The sequence below is a fragment of the Cheilinus undulatus genome, linkage group 12, assembly GCF_018320785.1.
Source record: "Cheilinus undulatus linkage group 12, ASM1832078v1, whole genome shotgun sequence".
Taxonomy (NCBI): Eukaryota; Metazoa; Chordata; class Actinopteri; order Labriformes; family Labridae; genus Cheilinus; species Cheilinus undulatus.
Genome location: NC_054876.1, coordinates 8,979,634 through 8,997,933, shown reverse-complemented (window position 1 = coordinate 8,997,933; position 18,300 = coordinate 8,979,634). Strand labels below are relative to the sequence as shown.

The window sequence follows — 18,300 nt, the reverse complement described above, 5'->3', positions numbered from 1 at the left end:
ATTTGTACTGCCTGTGTGAAAGTTTTGGACAGTGCAGGAATGAAAATCCACCATATTCATACAGTGACAGTTTTCCTCTGATAACACACTCAGGAAGAGAACAAAAATATTTTGAAAATGTTTAGTAAAAATCTGGAGGAACTTCAGGCCTAGCTCACAGTACTTTCGGCTGTCCAATATGACCCTGGGTAATTTTATGATTTGCTGGTATCCAGAACTATCAAACAGAAACAGCTAAATAAAGTCAGTTCATCATTTTTTTTTTTCGGAACCGATTCGATCCAGTCTTTTAGATGAGTGATTGACCATTTAAAGCAGCACCTGCAGCTCCCTTTCTCTCTCTCTTTCTTGCACTAACACTTCACTGTTAACACCATGATCTGCCCTTATATTACATGGAAATCATGGAACATCACACATAAAGGCTGAAATTTGTACTCACAGCCACATCTAAGAGACTGAATTAAAAGTCAAACTTGGTACAGCGCTGTTGTTGGATGGATGGACTCACTGTTTTTAAGGAGTAAAAGAGCCACAGAATCACCTTTTCTGCTGTTCTATTCTTTTCAGCACTTCTCGAAATGAATTGAAAAATAAAAACATCGGACTTAGTTTGCGAGATTTTAGTGTGTGATGTTTTTAATAAGATTATTATTTAAAAAAAATGTGAAAATAACAGACTCAGTGTACAAAGAACTTCAAACTGAGATTATTATTTTTAAACTGTAGCTATACCTCTTTAAAATAATGCCTATAGCTGTATCACTCTTGTGAACATAAGCTGCCTTGCTAATGCTTGGTGTGCTACGTGTAAAAAAAAGCTTTTACCATCTGAGGATTTTTATCGAAAGTAAAGGGATACCTGCCATACAGTGATGTTGAGACTGTAATCCATGCTTTTATTAACACAAGACTGGATTACTGCAACTCACTATATATTGGCCTGAACCACTCACTCTTGCACCACCTGCAGCTGGTACAAAACACGGCTGCCCGTCTCCTCACTGGCAAACGCAAGCGTGACCACATATTCCCTGTCCTAGCTTCGCTGCAGTGGCTCCTGGTTGCTTTTAGAATAGATTTTAAAATTTATTGTTTGTTTTTAAAGCCTTAATGGCCTAGCCCCCCAGTACCTGACCGAGCTTCTCCATTACCATGTCCCTGTCAGAACACTGAGATCATCTAGTCAGTTGTTGTTGGTCACCCCCAAAACGAGGTATAAAACAAAAGGTGACCGAGCCTTTGTGGCGGCTGCCCCTCGGCTCTGGAACAACTTGCCCTGGCATATCCGCTCTGCGGGATCAATTGAGGTTTTTAAATCATCTCTAAAGTCACACCTCTTCTCCCTGGCTTTTAATCAAGGTTAAGTGGACACCTGACAGCATCTTAACAAAATTTTTGACTTTTTTTTCTTCGTCTATATATTTGAACTGTGTTTATGTATCTTGGTATTGTATCTGTGCTGCTTTTGATCTGTACAGCACTTTGGTCAACCCCATTTGTTTTAAACATGCTGTATAAATAAAGTTTGAGTTGAGTTGAGTAGTGTATCTAAACCAAATCCAAACCAACCAATGTTGGCTGGCATTTGGTTGAATGCTGATGTTAGCTTGTTCACTATATTAGTGTTTGAATCATCTCAATGCTGTTTTGACTCAAAAGACCTGATATACCTCTATAGTCTAACTGGTACTGCTTATGGTCCATATTATCTACAGAGAAGATCAAATTGAAACAGATAGCATAAGGCTTTAGTCGATTGAAAGCTAAATATGATTTAGCTAACATATGGTTAGCTATCAAATGCAAACATTAGCTAGCATTTATGTTTAACTGTTACATGCTACCTTTTGCCTGGAATTGTGAGTTTCAATTTATATTATGTGACACTATAAAAAACAAATGTTATTTAGGCTGTGGTTATATGCTAATGTTAGCTTTTGTCTGGCGTTATTAGCTCAGGAGTTATCAAATGAACTATATGGACAAAAGTATTTGGCCACACCTGTTTTTTTTTTTTTTACTGAGTTCAGATGTTTCAATCAGACCCTTTGCCATCTAGCGGTTTTCCATACCAAATGGGTTGTTCTGAAGAGCTCAGTGACTTCAGTGATGCCATCTTTGCAGGAACAATAGAGTAACTCAGTCATGAAGCAGGAAACCATGCAAAATCACAGAAAGGGGTTAACAACTGCTAAAGTAAATGGTGCGTAAAAGTCGCCAACGCTCTGCTGCCAAAGTCAAGCATCAGACCAGGTGGCACACTGTTATTGTTATTGTTATCATCATTTTTATTCTTACAACTACTATTATTATCTCATTTCTTAAAGTGAATTCAAAAACAGCTAAAACTGCATTTCTATTATCACCATTATACATGTTATACATGTTTCTCTTCCCCACCATTATTTTAGCTAATGCTAGCCTAACAGTGATCATTGCGTCGTCTTTTAACTTCATACTTACATCTAATAATTGTTACTAGAACAGTTTCATTGAATCCAAGAGCAAGAAGACTTCACTTCTATGGTAAATTAATGCTGGTCTTCTTGTAATAAGGTATAGTCTTTATTAAAATATTGATGTTTTACGCTGGTCTATTATAGTAGACTACATCAGAGGGTATGGTCTAGACCTGCCCTCCTTGTAAAGTGTCTTGAGATAACTTTGGTTATGAATTGGCGCTATACAAAATATGATTGATTGATTGACACAGACACTGGACAGTGGAGCAGTGGAGTGATGAATCACGCTCCTCTGATTGGCTGTCAGTTGGGTGAGTTTGGATTTGGCAGATGTTTGGAGAACATTACCCATCTAACTGAACTGTGCCAACTGTGAAGTTGGTTTAAGGAGGGACGATGGTATGGGGCGGTTTTTCAGGGTCTAGGGAGGCCCTTTATCTCCAGTGAAGGCCAATCTTAATGCTTCAGCATACCAAGACATTTTAGACAATGCTATGCTTCCAACTTTGTGGCAACAGTTTGGGGAAGGCCCTTTTCAATTCAAACATGGCTGTGCCTCAGTGCACAAAGCAAGGTATATAAAGACATGGTTTAAGAGAAGCTTGACAGGCCTGCACAGAGCCCTGACCTAAGCCTTATCGAGCACCTTTGGGATGACCTGGATCGGAGATTGTGAGCCAGGCCTTCTAGTCCAACATCAGTGCCTGACCTTATAAAAGCTCTACAGAATGAATGGGCATAAATTGCTACTGAAATTCCCCTCCTTACTTTCTTCCTGTACTGTCTTGACACACTTTAGCAGTAAAATGGAAGCCATTTGTGAGACTCTATTTCCATTCATTTTCATCCCTGAAACACAGAAGGACAACCATTTTTCCCATGAAGTGCTAAGCCTCCAACCCTGAGCTTTACACCGGGGGAAAAGCCCTCTTTGTGAATATGGTGGATTAAAACTGTAGCTTATAAAACAGACAGGTAGATGAGGCAGGCGTGATCCACACAACAAATCAATCAGCAGCAACATCAGACTCTCTATGAGTTAAAATTTAGGGTTTCAGACTGCTGTTACCAATAAATTACTGATCAAACTCTTAACAGTCACACAAAATGAAAACATTAGCATTTCAATCCATGCTACTGCAAGTCAACAGTGTATAAAATCACCACTTTCAAGTCAGCCGTCCATGGTGGGAATAATTAGATTGTGTAACACGGCTACTTGAAAGGATGCGCATGAATTTTCAGATTAATTGCCTCACATCCCGGAAAAGACGTGAATAATACCAGTTACTGTGAAATAATAAATAATTAGTCTGAGAAACTGTCAGTGCTCCTAGTGGGGTCTTAATTAGCTTATGAAGGAGTAGACAGGTCCGTAGAAATACTGAATCTTCTCTTGAATACGAGCAGTTGCGTTACAGCATATAAGAAATAAACAAGCCTCTACGAGAACAGGGTGCTGTAATAAATCACTGCTCTGTGTTTTTAAGTGCATGTGTGTGTGCTCGACATGTGCAGAGTGAAAGTGTGTGGAGGAGTTACGGGACTCCTAATTAGTGCTGGGTTCATGGTGCTATCTAAATAGCTCAGTGTTGTACAGTACGAACGGGGAGGGCTCAGATCCCCTCAATGCAGTCTGTCAGTCACTGCTGACTCACTTTAAACAAGGACCCCTTTATTCCTCTGTGCAGCACTGTGCCCGACAGCCAGCTCGCTCCACAACAAAAGAGCCCTATTTAATGCTAATTGGATGGTAGGCTGGTGTTCTCTGCACTCACAGGGCTCTTTATTGCTTGCCGTGCCATCTCTCCATGCAGTTTGAAATCGCGCAGCATCCTTTGTCTCATCTCTCCAGGGAGACATCAGTTGGCAGGCTCCTTTTGGCACCTCAAACCAGTGTCTCGCATCAGCCAGCGCTCCGAGCAGAACAAGCCGGTTTGTGTTTGTGCTGTTGTGCTTTGATACTCTGTGGCCGGATCACGCACATGGCTTGTGTGTCCTCCCGGGCTGGACTGGTGTGTGCCTCCATTCCTAAGCTGTGGTGAGGATCAGCTACAGTGCTGTGGTTAGATTTCTGACCCCGGCTATTGCTTTAAGAAGCTCTGAGGATGTGAATCCAGGTGGAGGACGATGAAGAAACGTCTCTTCTAAAACGAAGACAGGGAAATGTTAGGACTGTCAAGATTAAACTTTATATTTCACAAAAAACCTCAAATGTCATCTGCACCTTGTGTTATAAAATATTTACCTTTTTAATGTCTCCTTATTACCTTTTCAATCCATATAAAGTTCCTTTTTACATGTTAAAATCTTCAATTTACTTAATGCAGGTTAATGCAGATTTATAGATTGATACTTGGACTTATACTAAAGTTAATTTTATCCAAAGTAACTTTAATTTTACTTGAGGTCAGTAGTCTCGTACGGAGTCCAAGACGGAGTCCCGATTCAATACCAGTGTGAATTTTCTGGACTGACTGTGCAGACTAGCAAATTATTTTAGACCTATATGACTCAGAACATGGCTCAGCAGATAGAATCATAATGTACAACATTTTGCTTTCCTGCTGATTATTGAGTTTTACTGCTAAATATTAAAATAACAATAATACAGAGGGCTGCATCACAGGCTCTCTCTATCTCTCCACTATGCTCTATTCAGGCAGCTTGACGTGATTATAGAACAGCCTGCTATTGGCTGACAAACCTTTACAAAGGGTAAACAATATGGTGGTTAGCATTCAAGCTAGCAGTAATAAATAATCATAATTGGATTAAAATGGATAAAAAGACTTTAAATATTACTGGTGAGGATTTAATCATTAATTTCCTGAAAAGTCACATGAGTTCTGGGATCACTGAAAATGCTGCCACAAGGGATTGAAAGCATCAATATCATCGATGGGAAGGCACAGCAGTTAGTTTCAAGAGGAGAAACAAGTAAGAGGCAATGATTTATGGTTCAAAAGTTATTCAACTTTTGATAAACTGCATCACTTCTTGTCTTGTATGACATTACTGGTCTGGAAGGCATTTTATCGATCGCATTCAGAGAAAAACTGTCATGCAGCCGCTTTTCTTTGCTGCTGCAGTGAGTCCTGTTTCTTCTTCGCAGCTCTAAAAACGGTAGCTCGTGCATGTCGTGTTTTCTGGCACCAAAGACGAGTTGATTTCCAGTTTATAGCACTAACATTTAGCATGGCTAAATGAAACAAAATATAAAGCTAAACCAAACAGTATTGGATTGGTGCATAAACTTGGGTACTCACAGATACAAATACCTGCATTTTAAGCAGTATTGAATGTGTTTCGAGTGCTGATATCAGAATCATCATCCATATTTCCAGGTTTCCCAGCTGACAGCAGGAATCCAAGTCTTCCTGAGTAGTAGGCATGATAGTCTCAAGGGCTTCGCCCCACCACCGCCTAACAGCTGCAGCTTTAGAAGTACTCCCAAACACGCATCTTTTAATCAGTTGTACAACGTAGTTTATAGGTGCCTGGCAAACCCCGCAACCTGAGGCTCTGGAGGCAGAAGACGCCAACCTCAGATGCATCAGCAGCTGCCTTATTATGTAGTGGCGTATGAACCTGTCTGAACTGATGACTGGTCTTTATGTGAAAGATTCAAGAGCATCAGCCCTTATAGAGCTGGATCTGTAGAACGAACAGAAATCAATTGATGCATCAGTTGAACTTTATAAATTGGTTTATTGAGGTTCTGCTGATTGTTATCATAGCTCATCTTGCATGCTCTGGCACAGCATCTCCAATATCTGGTTGACCTTTCTTTCCACAAGAATAATGTGAGTGCTCAGTGCTCACCAAGGATATCTACATGTGTTGTTGCTGCCATTCCCATTATTTTGTCATTATAACAAACAGTAGAGATGTTACAGTAATTACTAATTCTGAAAACCTGTTGCACAACAATGAACTTAAACAAAATAACAAGTGGTAAAGTATTTCAGGTATTTGATAAATGCTCTTATCAATATATAAGGTAAATGTTCAGAGTTTTCATTTAATTACTAGCAAATGGTCGTTTATCCCCCCCAAAATAAAAAAAAAAAAATCTTCAGGACCATTCATTAAACATGTTGTGTAAAATCCAGTCTTGTTTCTTAAGTGTTGTGGATATTAAATCATGTAAACATGAGCCAAAGTGCTCCCTTTTCACAAAAATTCCCCAGGAAAAAACACCATCACTCATTTGCATTTTCAGACTTGTGCACCTACCTGTGTCAGATGAAGTCTGTCATATCTCCACATTGGAGTCTGTAAATCCTTTCTTGCCCTCGTTTACCAGCACAGGCTTCTCGGTCCGTGTGTGCCATACTAAAACCTGCAGGGAGAGATGGAGACGGGCAGGAATACACTCAGAGTGATGAAACACTTTATAAGACATTTTGGCTCCAGATGCAGCGCAGTATTTTTTATTACATCACACCTGCTAAAAAATGTCTAGAGGAAGAAAGAGGCGTCGTTCAGCGGAGCTTTAATCTGACAGTTTAGTGACTTTAAGAACAAACTGCTTTGACAGTGGAGGATCTGAAGATTTATCCTCAGTGTTTACAGCAGCGGCGTGATTTGATTTCAGGTTCACAGAGGTTTCATCACATTTCAAACATGCACCAATGCTCCTGTTCTTACCTTGGTGCAGTTGGCAGCCTTGGGCTCCAGATCGCTGAGGGTGACCAGCTCCTTTAATAAACTGCTCTCCTGATAACCTCCCTTCACTCCTCGCAGTTTAAAATAAGCCTGAGGTTTAGACAGAATGAGGTGCAGGTTCACTGCAAACCCCGCCATGTCGATAGCAAACGGCCTGTGGGGGTCGAACACCGTCTTCCAGCCGTACACTTTTCCAAAGACGTTGACTTTAGGGGATTCATAACGAAGGCCGCCGACGAAGGCTACGGGCCACACTGACACCTTTTTAGTGGAACGCATCTGGAGGTAAAAAAAGACAAAGATAAAGGTCAGTCCTCAGGATTGACTGGTTGTACCAGTCCTGCCTACTTTTTACTGGCTCCTTGTTGGATGAAAAGTTAGTTTCAAGATTTAATCAATCATATCGAAGTAGGTCTGGGTTCAGCCTTGAGCTATATAGAGAGATTTTGAAAATAGAGCTCTCAAAGTCTATCATCAGTCAGAAACACTCCATGTTGATTGCATTTGTATGTTGTATTCCTATCAAGAACAGAGATTTGATTCAACTCAGAAAAAACTTGTAAAACATTTTAATGATAAATGTTACATATTAAAATTAAGCAGCTTTATCATTGGATTCTCTCTATCCTTCCCTCACACACACACCTGTTAGCATTTTAAATCTGAGCTGAAAATGTGGCAGGTAGCCTTTCTAGGCTAATAAAAAGATTTTAATATAGACTCTAACTAATGGGACTTTAAGGGAAAATTGTTGGCGGGTTGTTGGGTATTTTTTAATTGTGTAAGAATTCTGGTTAATTGATCATATTTGGCTTTCATCCATCTTCATACGCTTATCCAGGGTCAGGTCACAGTGGCAGCAGGCTAAGCAAGACATTCCCCCAGCAACATTTTCCAGTTGCCTCCTGAGGGATTCCCGGGCGCTTCCAGGCCAGATGGCCTGTATAATTCCCCTAGCGAGTTCTGGGTCTTCCTCGGGGTCTCCTCCCAGTCGGATGTGCCCAGAAGACCTCTACAGGAAGTCACCCATGAGGCATCCTGATCAGATGCCCGAACTACCTCAACTGGCTCCTTTAGACATGAAGGAGCAGCAGCTCTACTTCGAGATCCCTCCGGATGTCCGAGCTCCTCACCCTCTCTAAGGCTGAGTCCAGCCACCCTCATTTCAGGAATCTCATTTCAACTGCTTGTGCCCGCGATCTCATTCTTTCTGTCATTACCCAGAGTTCATGACCATAGGTGATGGTTGGAACATAGATTGACCGGTAAATTGAGAGCTTTCCACCCTCATTATCTGAAATTCCCCCATTAAACGAACAGCTGGTTTGACTTTTTTATCTCTGTTTATCATCTTTCTTTTTTCTCTCTAATTGAGAGCCCCCTGCTGGCTGAAATTTAACACTGTACGTTAAAGAGAAGGATAATTTCACAAGCCTGTGCTTCAGCTTTTTAAAATGTTCAATGGTAGCTGCAACTTTCCTAAACTCTTTTTGCCCTCTAGGCCTCCATGCTGGCTGACACCTTTCAATAGACACTGGTAACAGACTGAACCTAAAACTCCACACAGTTTCTTCATCTGTACTTAACATACTTTTAACTGTCTTTCTTATATTTTTTTGGGTGTCTGCTTTCAGACTGTCCTGCTTTTTTCTGTCAAAGAACTTTGTGAAGTCTATTTTTAAAGGAGCCATATGCAAAAAGCTTCAATCATGAAGTCTAAGGCTGGGTAAAGAGGAAGAGGCATTGCAGATTTATCCAGCTTCCTGTCATGTTAGATCTTTCTCTGCACTAAACCACCCTACCTCATCAAACAGCTCCAGACTGTAGGTATTATCGTCATCTGCAAAGTAGACGATCCCCGTCTGACTGCTGTTCACCCCAAACGTCTCCCTGAGCCATCGCAGGGCCAGGTTCCTCTGAATGGTGCCCCGTGGTATTCTGGGATCCCTGGTGTCCCCTCTGACTTTATAGTTCCTGGGCGTCTCCACGTTTAGGTGAGTGTAGTTGAGTCCCGTCTCTTGCAGGAGTCTGCTGACCAGTGTGGTCCTCCTCTGAGAGTCCTCCACCAGGATCCAGTGCAGGTTTGGGACGTGCAGCAGAGTGTTGGCCAGACGGGTCAGCTCGGCCTTCTGTACGGGTCGGCTGTAGGTGGGGGTGATGACGTGGATGGTGGGCAGGATGTCCGACCACGGAGGAGGTCGGCTGTAGACATACTCAGTACGCACCACCTCCACGATGTCCCGGTTCTGGAGAGAGCAGGACTCTTTAACAGCAAAAGTGTTCCTGGAGCCGGAGCGCCCATCACGTCTGTCATCTACCCAAGAGAGGAAATGTTTACAGTATTGCCGTTAGACAGATGCTATATATTTTATATAAAAAGAATAAAAAATAAAAAAGTTAATGTGCAAACACGGGCAGAAAGACAGAAATTAACTCATTATTATAGGAAAAGTTGTGTTTTTACTTGGGAGAGTAGGATGAATAAGTTGAGATTTCAAAAAGAAAACACATTTTTTTATCACATGAAAATGCAGTAAAATAAAAAACATGGGTGCATGTCCTTCTAGGGCTTCCATAGTAATAGAAAAGAAAAACACAGGATGAAATAAAAGATGACGAATAAACATTAAATTATAATTTTAAAAAAGTGACTAAACCGTTAAAACTGAATAGAGCAACGTGCTTCTTTCACTTCACTGATAACAAAGAATGTCAACAAGCAGCTTTTTTTGTTTGCAGATGTTAGTGTGCATTTATACCTCTCTCTTCCTCTTAAAGAGAAGGGATGTAGGCTGCAGTATGTTTAAGATAATATATAATTAATATTCCAACAATAGTCTTTGTAAACAGCACACATGAATAATAAAACCTCGGCATTTGAATAAAAAGTTTGACCTGCAATGATATGAACCGCTTTAAAGGAAGTATTTCCATAGATTACTGCATTTATATTAATAGCTAAAAAACCCTGTATTAAACTTCAGTTTCTTATATTTGATTTAATAATGACTTACACTAAATGACCAGTGTTATGAGTGTTAGTAGTTTCTGCTTGAATCTTTTTGTAGTGACCTTAATGCAGAAGATTAAACTCATGCATCATTTTAATAGATAATTTGATATATTTACAGGTTTACCTTCATATAAAAAGATGCGTCCATCGTAAATTATGACATGAAAATAAACAGGAGTTTGACATTGCTAAAGACTAGAATGAGACACGCTCACATAACCTGGTACTGTTTTTAAGATTTCTTTAACAAACAACTTAGACAACATTAAATTAAATTTAAAGAAAAAAGCTAGAAAAATTTATGTTTTGATTCCAGTTATAGCTCTTAATCCACTACAAAACTACCCATATGATATGATTAAACCCATATGAATGGTTCATACCAAGGTCTTTTCCTAATAAAGCTTGTGATTTGGGCTATCGTGTTTGGCTAAATTATGAAAACAATTCAAATGTATGCGTATTTATGACAGCAGTATGTCACTTTTTTGTGTGGGTCCTAGGGGAAGGGGCTCAGTGGAAAAAAGGTTTGGAACCACTGCTTGAGATCTCAAGAAAATGATAGAAAAACCTAATTAAACTGATTAACTCAAGAAGACAAATGTGGACACATTTGACACAACAGGATAAATATATTGAGATGTCAGAAAAATATATATTAAAAAAATCACTTACAGAAAACTAGAGCAGAATAAAATGTAAAGATGGATCCCCTTTAAGGACTTCTGCAGAGATTTTTTATTTTATTTATCTATCTATTGTAGGAGACACATTAATGAACATGGATATATTAAAGTACCAGATTGTAGCCATGGATCTGCAAAAATCTGCAGACCCTGGCAGGTTAATGTATGCAGATAGAAGTGTACTTTTAATATGTACAGAATGAAAAATGAAAAATATACATAAAATCAGACAAACCACAGAGAACAAACAACATGGACTGTTCATTAATATGCAAAGACCCACATATATAAATACTGAACGTGGCTTTATGACTTTGCTAAAGACTGACCAGGAAGTGTCCATCGCGGTTAAAGGTTTCAAAGCCCATAAGACAGGTGGTAAAGTGCTACAGTGCCAAAGTGAAGAGGTGTTGATGTATTGTAACCTTGCAAAGCTGATGGACTGGCCAGACTCCATGTCTGACATCAGGCAAATACATGTTGAAAAGCTCCAATCCACAACATTTGTGCTGAACCTAACACGGCTGAGAGCCATCTACCCCTCCCCATATATTCCTTATAAAAAAGGACTGGTACAAGTTTGTGTAAGAGCTTTTATACCAAACATTACAGTATGTGACATGTACTCATTCTTAAAGTGTTATAGTTTATTTTTGTCCCTATGCCCCATGTAGAGTCTGATTTATTTGGACACTATTTTGACAAAGAAGTGCAGTTTATTTTGTTATAATTATTAATTTTTATATTTTAATGGAAATCACAGATGGCTACTTGAAATGTGTTTGAAGTTTAATGTAAAAAAAATAACATGCAACATTCAACATATTAAAAAGTTATAGAATTGGTGCTTGATTGTCTTAAAAATTATAGTTTTAATATCAAGGATTATGTAAAATGTGCGCTATTCTGAGAATTAGAGGATTTAGTCCATCAATTTTCGGAGAAATACATGCAATTATATTAATCATGGGTCTGATTTATTAAAAGCCAAACTGGTACTGAATGAAAGAGCCGGCTCTTTTTACAGAACTGAGCCAAGTGATCCAGATCTCTGAGCTGTAATTCCCATCACTAGTACTGTGAGCCAATAGCAATGGCTACCGCTTAACATAGCAGTTAGCTCAGATGTAGCTACAGTGTGGCGACAGTTTTATCAGAACTGGACTGCATTTCTGTATGAGATAAAAAGCAATGAAAATTTTATCTACAATGGCAGCTTGTGTAGCCCTAGCATTCTTCCTGTTCTTGTAATTTGGTGTAATTTGTTATTCATCTTAGTATTTTAAGTTGTTTTAAATAGCTTTTTATGTATTTTCCTCTATTCTCCATTTATATGAGCTAATCCTCTGTAAATAACTAGACCTTATGTCTTTTGTAGTTCAGCCTGATTTCATGACATTCATCAACATGTGACGTTTTTTTACCCGAGGCCAGAACACTGAGCCACACGCATGCTTCGAGTGTCAAAAGCACCATTGTTCTGTGTTTCTATGATGAACACAGATCAGAAAAATAGCATATTCAGAGTCTTGTTTGTTGAACTCTTACCCTTTCGAGCAGCGAGCAGAGGAGTGATGGTGTTCTGATGCCAAACGGTGATGAGCAGTGTCCACGGCAACACGATCAACACGATGGCGACGATGTCTCGTCTCTTCAGCATCTCCAGGGTCAGACCTGAGTCATCGCACTACCTGAAGCACATCAAGACACAAGATCAGAAGTTTAAACAGGAGAGCTGGTGGCAATGAAGTCACAGGCTTTTAGATATAGAGCTTCAAATTTTGTTGTAATAATTCCTGCTTTGTAAGTTTATTGAATTTAATAGCAAATCAGAGTAACACAGAACCCCCCCTTCTTCTTGAGCCACCTCTGTATTTCCACTGTCCAGATGTATGTATACCTCACAGAGGCGTAAAACCACCCAGTGAGAGTACTAGCTTAGTCATTTGACTGTGAAAAGTCTGTAGGGACACTTCTATGCTGTAATATTATTGAGAATGATATTCGTCATTATAGCCACGAGGTTTGGAAGGAGTACGAGGGAAATCTCCTCACATCACGGTCCATTCAGAGTGATCATCATCTATAAAGGACACATTCACTGATTTATTTTTAGCTCTCTGTCCTCAGCCCATGAATGGATGAACTGGTTGACTGAGTTTTTTCAATCTAAAGGCCCATCACTTTACAATGTCTCTCTATTTTTCCACCATAGCTGCGGGGCACAAACTACAAGGAGGGATTCATTGTGTAAAGAGGCAGACTGAGCCCACTGGAGCCGACGCATGAACGAAAATAAAAATAGGTCAGAACTGCTCTGGACTCTCTTTGTCATATAACGTCTGCCTGTGCACAGAGAACATTTAAGTGAACAGTGAGGACTTCATTGAGGCTGAAAACAAACATACACACAGAAAACTAATGGACTCACATGTGGTTCAGTTAGAGGTCCACAGAATCAGCTGGACCCCCTGAAAAACCAGTCAGTGGACCGTACCCAGATGTTATATGTTTATGATGTCAGTGCACGTGGGTTGGACCAGTAGCATTGGTGCTAGCATCTTGGCTAACAGCTACTTTATTTTGAAGCTGAAAAGCGTATCAAGCTATGATCGGGTCTAACGTTCACATCTGTTAGTTGTGTGCCTCTTTTTAACCCCTTTTCACCACTTTTTCTACCACTTCCAAAGCATTTTTCACCACATTTTAACACATTTTTGCAGTCTTCAAACTGTTTTGCTGATCTTTGCTTCTTTTGATTCATTTTCGCCCCTATGTTGCCATTTTTAAACCAAGTTCACCCTTTATTTTCAAATTTTTAACCCATTTTTGCCACTGTTAAACTTACTATGCCACTTTTTTATGGCTAGTAATCCATTTTCACAACTTTTTGCCACTTCAAGCTTGTTTTCTATGCTGTTTACTTTCTTAACTACTTCTAACCCATTTTCTTTAGCCACTTTTTGCCACTTTTAAGCCAATTTCACCCTTTATTTTCCACTTTTAACTAATTTTTGCCACTGTTAAATTTTTTTGCCATTTTTTCATGGCTGATGATCCATTTCTGTGACCTTTTTTTTTTTTTTTACCACTTTCAGTTCATTTTTGCCACTTATTTTCTTTTACCACTTTTAACACATTTTCTTTTACCACATTTCTTTGCCACTTTGAACCCATTCCTGCTGATTTTTTTTGCCACTTCATTACCTTTTCAAAACTGCTTTTGCCACTTTAAACTGAGCTTTGCCACTTATTTTCTGTTGCTTCTTTAAACCCATTTTCTTCTGCCACTTTTTAACCAATTCCCCCCTTTATTTTCCCCTTTTAACCCATTTTGCCTCTACAAACCTAATTTTGACATTGTTTAGCTTATTTTGCCACTTTTTTTAAGGCTGATATCCTTTCTGCAACTTTTTGCCACCTTCTTACCACATTTTTTGCCACTTCTTGCCTTTTTAATGCCTTTTTAACAACTTCTATTGCCACTTTAACCCTTTAAGTCTGAAAGGCCCCCGATATGGGGCTAGCTTAGCCTCCTCTGAGGAAAAGCTTTAAAAGGCAGTCTCAGAGTCCATGGACAGAGTCCTGTCACACATTGTTTGAAGCCCACAGATCCAGGCAAACTAACAAGCACATTTTCCAACTAAACAAAACACAACGCGGCCCACAACCAGTAGATTGAAAAGATGTCAAAAATGACAGTTCCTCTAAACACTGTATGTTACTGCAAACAAGGCACCCTCAATACTTTATATTTCAAGCCAGCGACACAGTAGATATTTACTCTAAAAGTGTAAGAATTTTTAGGCCCCAAAAAAATCAGTTATGCTATTTTCCATCAGTCCCAGTAACTTCTACAGGGAAATCTGCTGAAATGTGTAAAGAGTTATTGTTACATTAATGCCAAGCTTTTTCATGTAGGCTTTGTAGTTGCAGAGAAATACCCAGTTGTATTCTGGTATGTCATTTTCAAGCTTGAGCACTGAAAAAGGGCCTAGAGATGAAAGGGTTAAACCAAGCTTCACCGCTTATTTTCTTTACCACTTTTCAACCATTTTTTGCATCAACAACTGTGCAACCATTTAACTGTTTTCCACTTAAGTTGTCACAGTTCTTTCTACCTTGTTTTTCTGGCGTCTGACATTACTTCCCAAATGTTTTGGTCCAATATGCAAAACCACATTGTTATAACTATTTAAATGAAGGGATTTCTGTTTTAAGTAAAGGGGTTGACATTTTGAATGCAATGGAGATGTCAAACAGTCTGTCTGGCATATCATCATCTCTCATTAGATGAGAGAGTCTCCAGACAATTGAATTTCCCTGTAGGGATAAATAAAGTTATTGTATTGTATTGAATCAGGTTACTTTTTAAAAAATGAAAATTTGCAGTTCATATAATTGTAAAAACTCCAGATTCCATGTCTGTCATCAAGTTTCAGTCAATGTTTGTGCCAGGTCTGAAAATGGATCTTAACATTCAACATTGTTTGAGAAGAACAAGGCGTTATCTACAGATGGGGTCCAGTTGTACTGGAGGCTGAAACCAGTGGTTGCCTCTGTAACTAACAAGTACCTGAGGTGAATCAGACATCTCTGATCTGTTAGTTGGTGACTTTTTCATCGTAAACTTTGCACCCAAGTGTACAAGCTACGTCAGCCTCAAGGGGAGAGGAACTGTTAATAGGGATCATCAATTCGTATTCCCTCACATACTCCATGACCGTGTTATCTAATGACAGTTTTGATCGTTATGTGGCCTTTAAAGTAACTGGTGGTTTGTTCTTACAAGTTCATAACTGTGAAGCTAAGGTTTGACATTTTCAGACAGCTTTGGTATAGATACATGCTGACAGCATCTAGGCATAAAGGTTCATGCTTTTATTCTACTTCTGTCTCATTTAAAAAAAAAAAAAAGCCCATCCTACCCCACTCTCCCTTACTTTTTGTCAGATTTTATTACCAAATATCTATTTTTAGCCTGTCTCATTCTAGTCTTCCTCATGGTTGCTGACTAACATGACCTTACCTTTGTTTATGTCCAACAGACATGGTCGCTGTAAGAGCTGAGGCCTGGAGAAGAGGAGGCAGAGTTTCAGTTGATTTTTTTTTCTGCAGAAAGAAAAAAAAAAGACACAGTTAGATTCTCTTTAAGCCTGTCGTGTATCTCTGACCATCCCTGCTAATAAAGAACACTGTCTTTCTATTATTCCATCAGTTTGAAAACTTGTTGCCTTTTTGTGATCTACCTAGTGACTAAGAGGTGGCAGATTCTCCGGTTGTTTCCCTATGAGTGTGCAGGACATGTTGGCCAGATGTGTTATTCTAACGCAATAAACGGTCTTTATATTCAAATTAAAGGGACTGAGGTTGATGTGTGATTCTTTACCAAAGGTTAGTTGAGCTGAAGCTGTATTTTTCTGGCAATTGTGCCTGGCCAAGGTCATTTTTGGAAATGTCATAAATGTTTTAACAGAAAACTTTAAGACAACATACTGGTGCATTTAAAATCAAAGAACTTCATGTAAAAGTACATTTTTATCCACTGATTTAATTTCCGTATATTCCAGATTCATCCCATACAAAGTGGAACATTTCAAGACTTTTGTTTTAATCCTGGTTTTTACGGCATACAGTTCATGAAAACCAAAAATTCACTCTCTCAAAGAATTAGATTATGGTGCCAATTTGCAAAGGTTGGTACTAAATTCAAGAATTTAGTAGACCGTTACAGGTAGTGGACTAAGACTGTAGTCTTAGACTGTAGTAGTTGATGCATTTTCTTTTTCTGTAAATGATCCATCAAACCAAACACCAAGGATTTTTACACTCCAAGTCTTTCAGTGTTGCTATCATTCAAAGTAGGGCTGAACGATTTGGGAAAACAATCTAACTGTAATTTTTATTTATTTATTTAATTTTATTGTAATTGCGATTTAGTATGTTTTTAGTAGTGTTAGTGTTATTTAGTATAAGTTCCTCATCTCATGTATTTTGCAACAACTACAAGCAATAATTCATTCTATACTGTAACCAACACAGTATTAGATTAAACTAGGGCTGGACAATTATGAAAAAATATCTAATTGTGATGATTTTGACTCATTATACAAATGTGATATGAACTGTTGTATTAAAGGGAATGATAATTTAAATATAATTATATTTTTGATATAATTCTAATATTTAACGAGAAAAACATACAAACATACAAAAATTGGGAAAATTTGATTTTTTTGGTACACTTTTCTAAAAATTTGAATAAATGATATGTAATACAAATGTCTCCGCTGCTGCTGCAAAAAGGTATTCTGACTCAAATTTCAGGTTAAAAAAATATTACACCATCTGCGATTAGAAAATTGCAGTAAGCCATTTTGCGATTTAATGTTATTTGTGATTAACTGCCCAGCCCTAATTCAAACTGCAAGAAAGCTTTAGCTTTCAATACGTCAACACAGATGTCTCTAGTCACTCTAAAACAGGAATGAACCTGCCTCTGCTCCTCTTCTCCTCATGAGCCCGATCCTCTGCTGGTTAATCACAGGTCTTCAGACATAATTAATCCTTGATTAAATCGGATCAACCTCAGTCTGAGATCAAAGGTTGTGCTAGCTAATTAACACATCAGGTCAGCTTTAATGGGGTCGTATTTAAACAGCGTGTCATTTATGGAGACAGGCTCTGTTGGTATGCACACTATCCCCCTCTCTCTCTGAATCCACAGCCTTTACATCCACATTTACATTTAAGCTGAATTAAGGTTAATAAAAGCTGTTTGGAATGATTTCAGAACATTTTTCTTGAAGTCCTGATATTTTACAGTAAAAAATGAACAAAAAGGTTGACTTTACTTGTCCATAATCACAATTTCAGAGAGGAACTACAATCTGAATGCATTCTATTAAAACAAAGAGGATTAAAATAAAAAGAAAACATGGTGGCTGTTTGTTTGTGAACATTTAAATCAGATCAAATTAGGGCACAAGTGAGAGCTGACGGCATTATACTTTTTATTTTAGCAGCATCGCCTGAAGTGTTTTGTACTTGTAAGCTGAACATGGTTCAAGATTAAAGCTTTTTATGATGGATGACGACAGTAAGAATTTGGTACAAAAAAAATTCAAACTTTTCTTGATGATTCATAATCTGTTTGGCAAGTTAAAAAAAGGGGAAAAAAGCTCTCCCAACTAGATAAAGCAGCTTGATCATTGCCCTGTCCTTCTAAATATGACTTCCATCAGTGTGATGGAAACCTCCAGAATAAAATAAGTAAAAATGAAGCTAATTAAAGACAGACTGTCAAAATAAAAGCAATGACATCTAAGATAAATACCAAAAATCTTAATCAACCTATGATAGATTTTCTAAACTTCTATGGAGGGTTGGTGGTTAGGTGGAAGGTTGGTAGGTAGGTAGGTACGCTGGTAGGTGGGTAGGTAGGTAGGTAGGAAGGTAGGTGGGT

At 38.7% G+C, this 18,300-nt stretch overlaps 1 protein-coding gene across 2 annotated transcripts in view; it reads right to left on the bottom strand.

The window, feature by feature from the left end:
* Positions 1-3,131: 3,131 nt before the first annotated feature.
* LOC121518892 (galactosylgalactosylxylosylprotein 3-beta-glucuronosyltransferase 1) overlaps positions 3,132-18,300 on the bottom strand; it is a 63,561-nt gene continuing 48,392 nt past the window's right edge. For both annotated transcript variants that reach the window (XM_041801575.1, XM_041801576.1), the window contains 6 exons: positions 15,865-15,947; positions 12,384-12,526; positions 8,939-9,450; positions 7,119-7,415; positions 6,705-6,810; positions 3,132-4,612 (listed from right to left, as the gene is read on the bottom strand). In XM_041801575.1, coding sequence (XP_041657509.1) covers positions 6,724-6,810; positions 7,119-7,415; positions 8,939-9,450; positions 12,384-12,495 — 1,008 coding nt within the window. In that variant the 5' untranslated portion in view covers positions 12,496-12,526; positions 15,865-15,947 and the 3' untranslated portion in view covers positions 3,132-4,612; positions 6,705-6,723. The remainder of the gene's footprint in view (positions 4,613-6,704; positions 6,811-7,118; positions 7,416-8,938; positions 9,451-12,383; positions 12,527-15,864; positions 15,948-18,300) is intronic.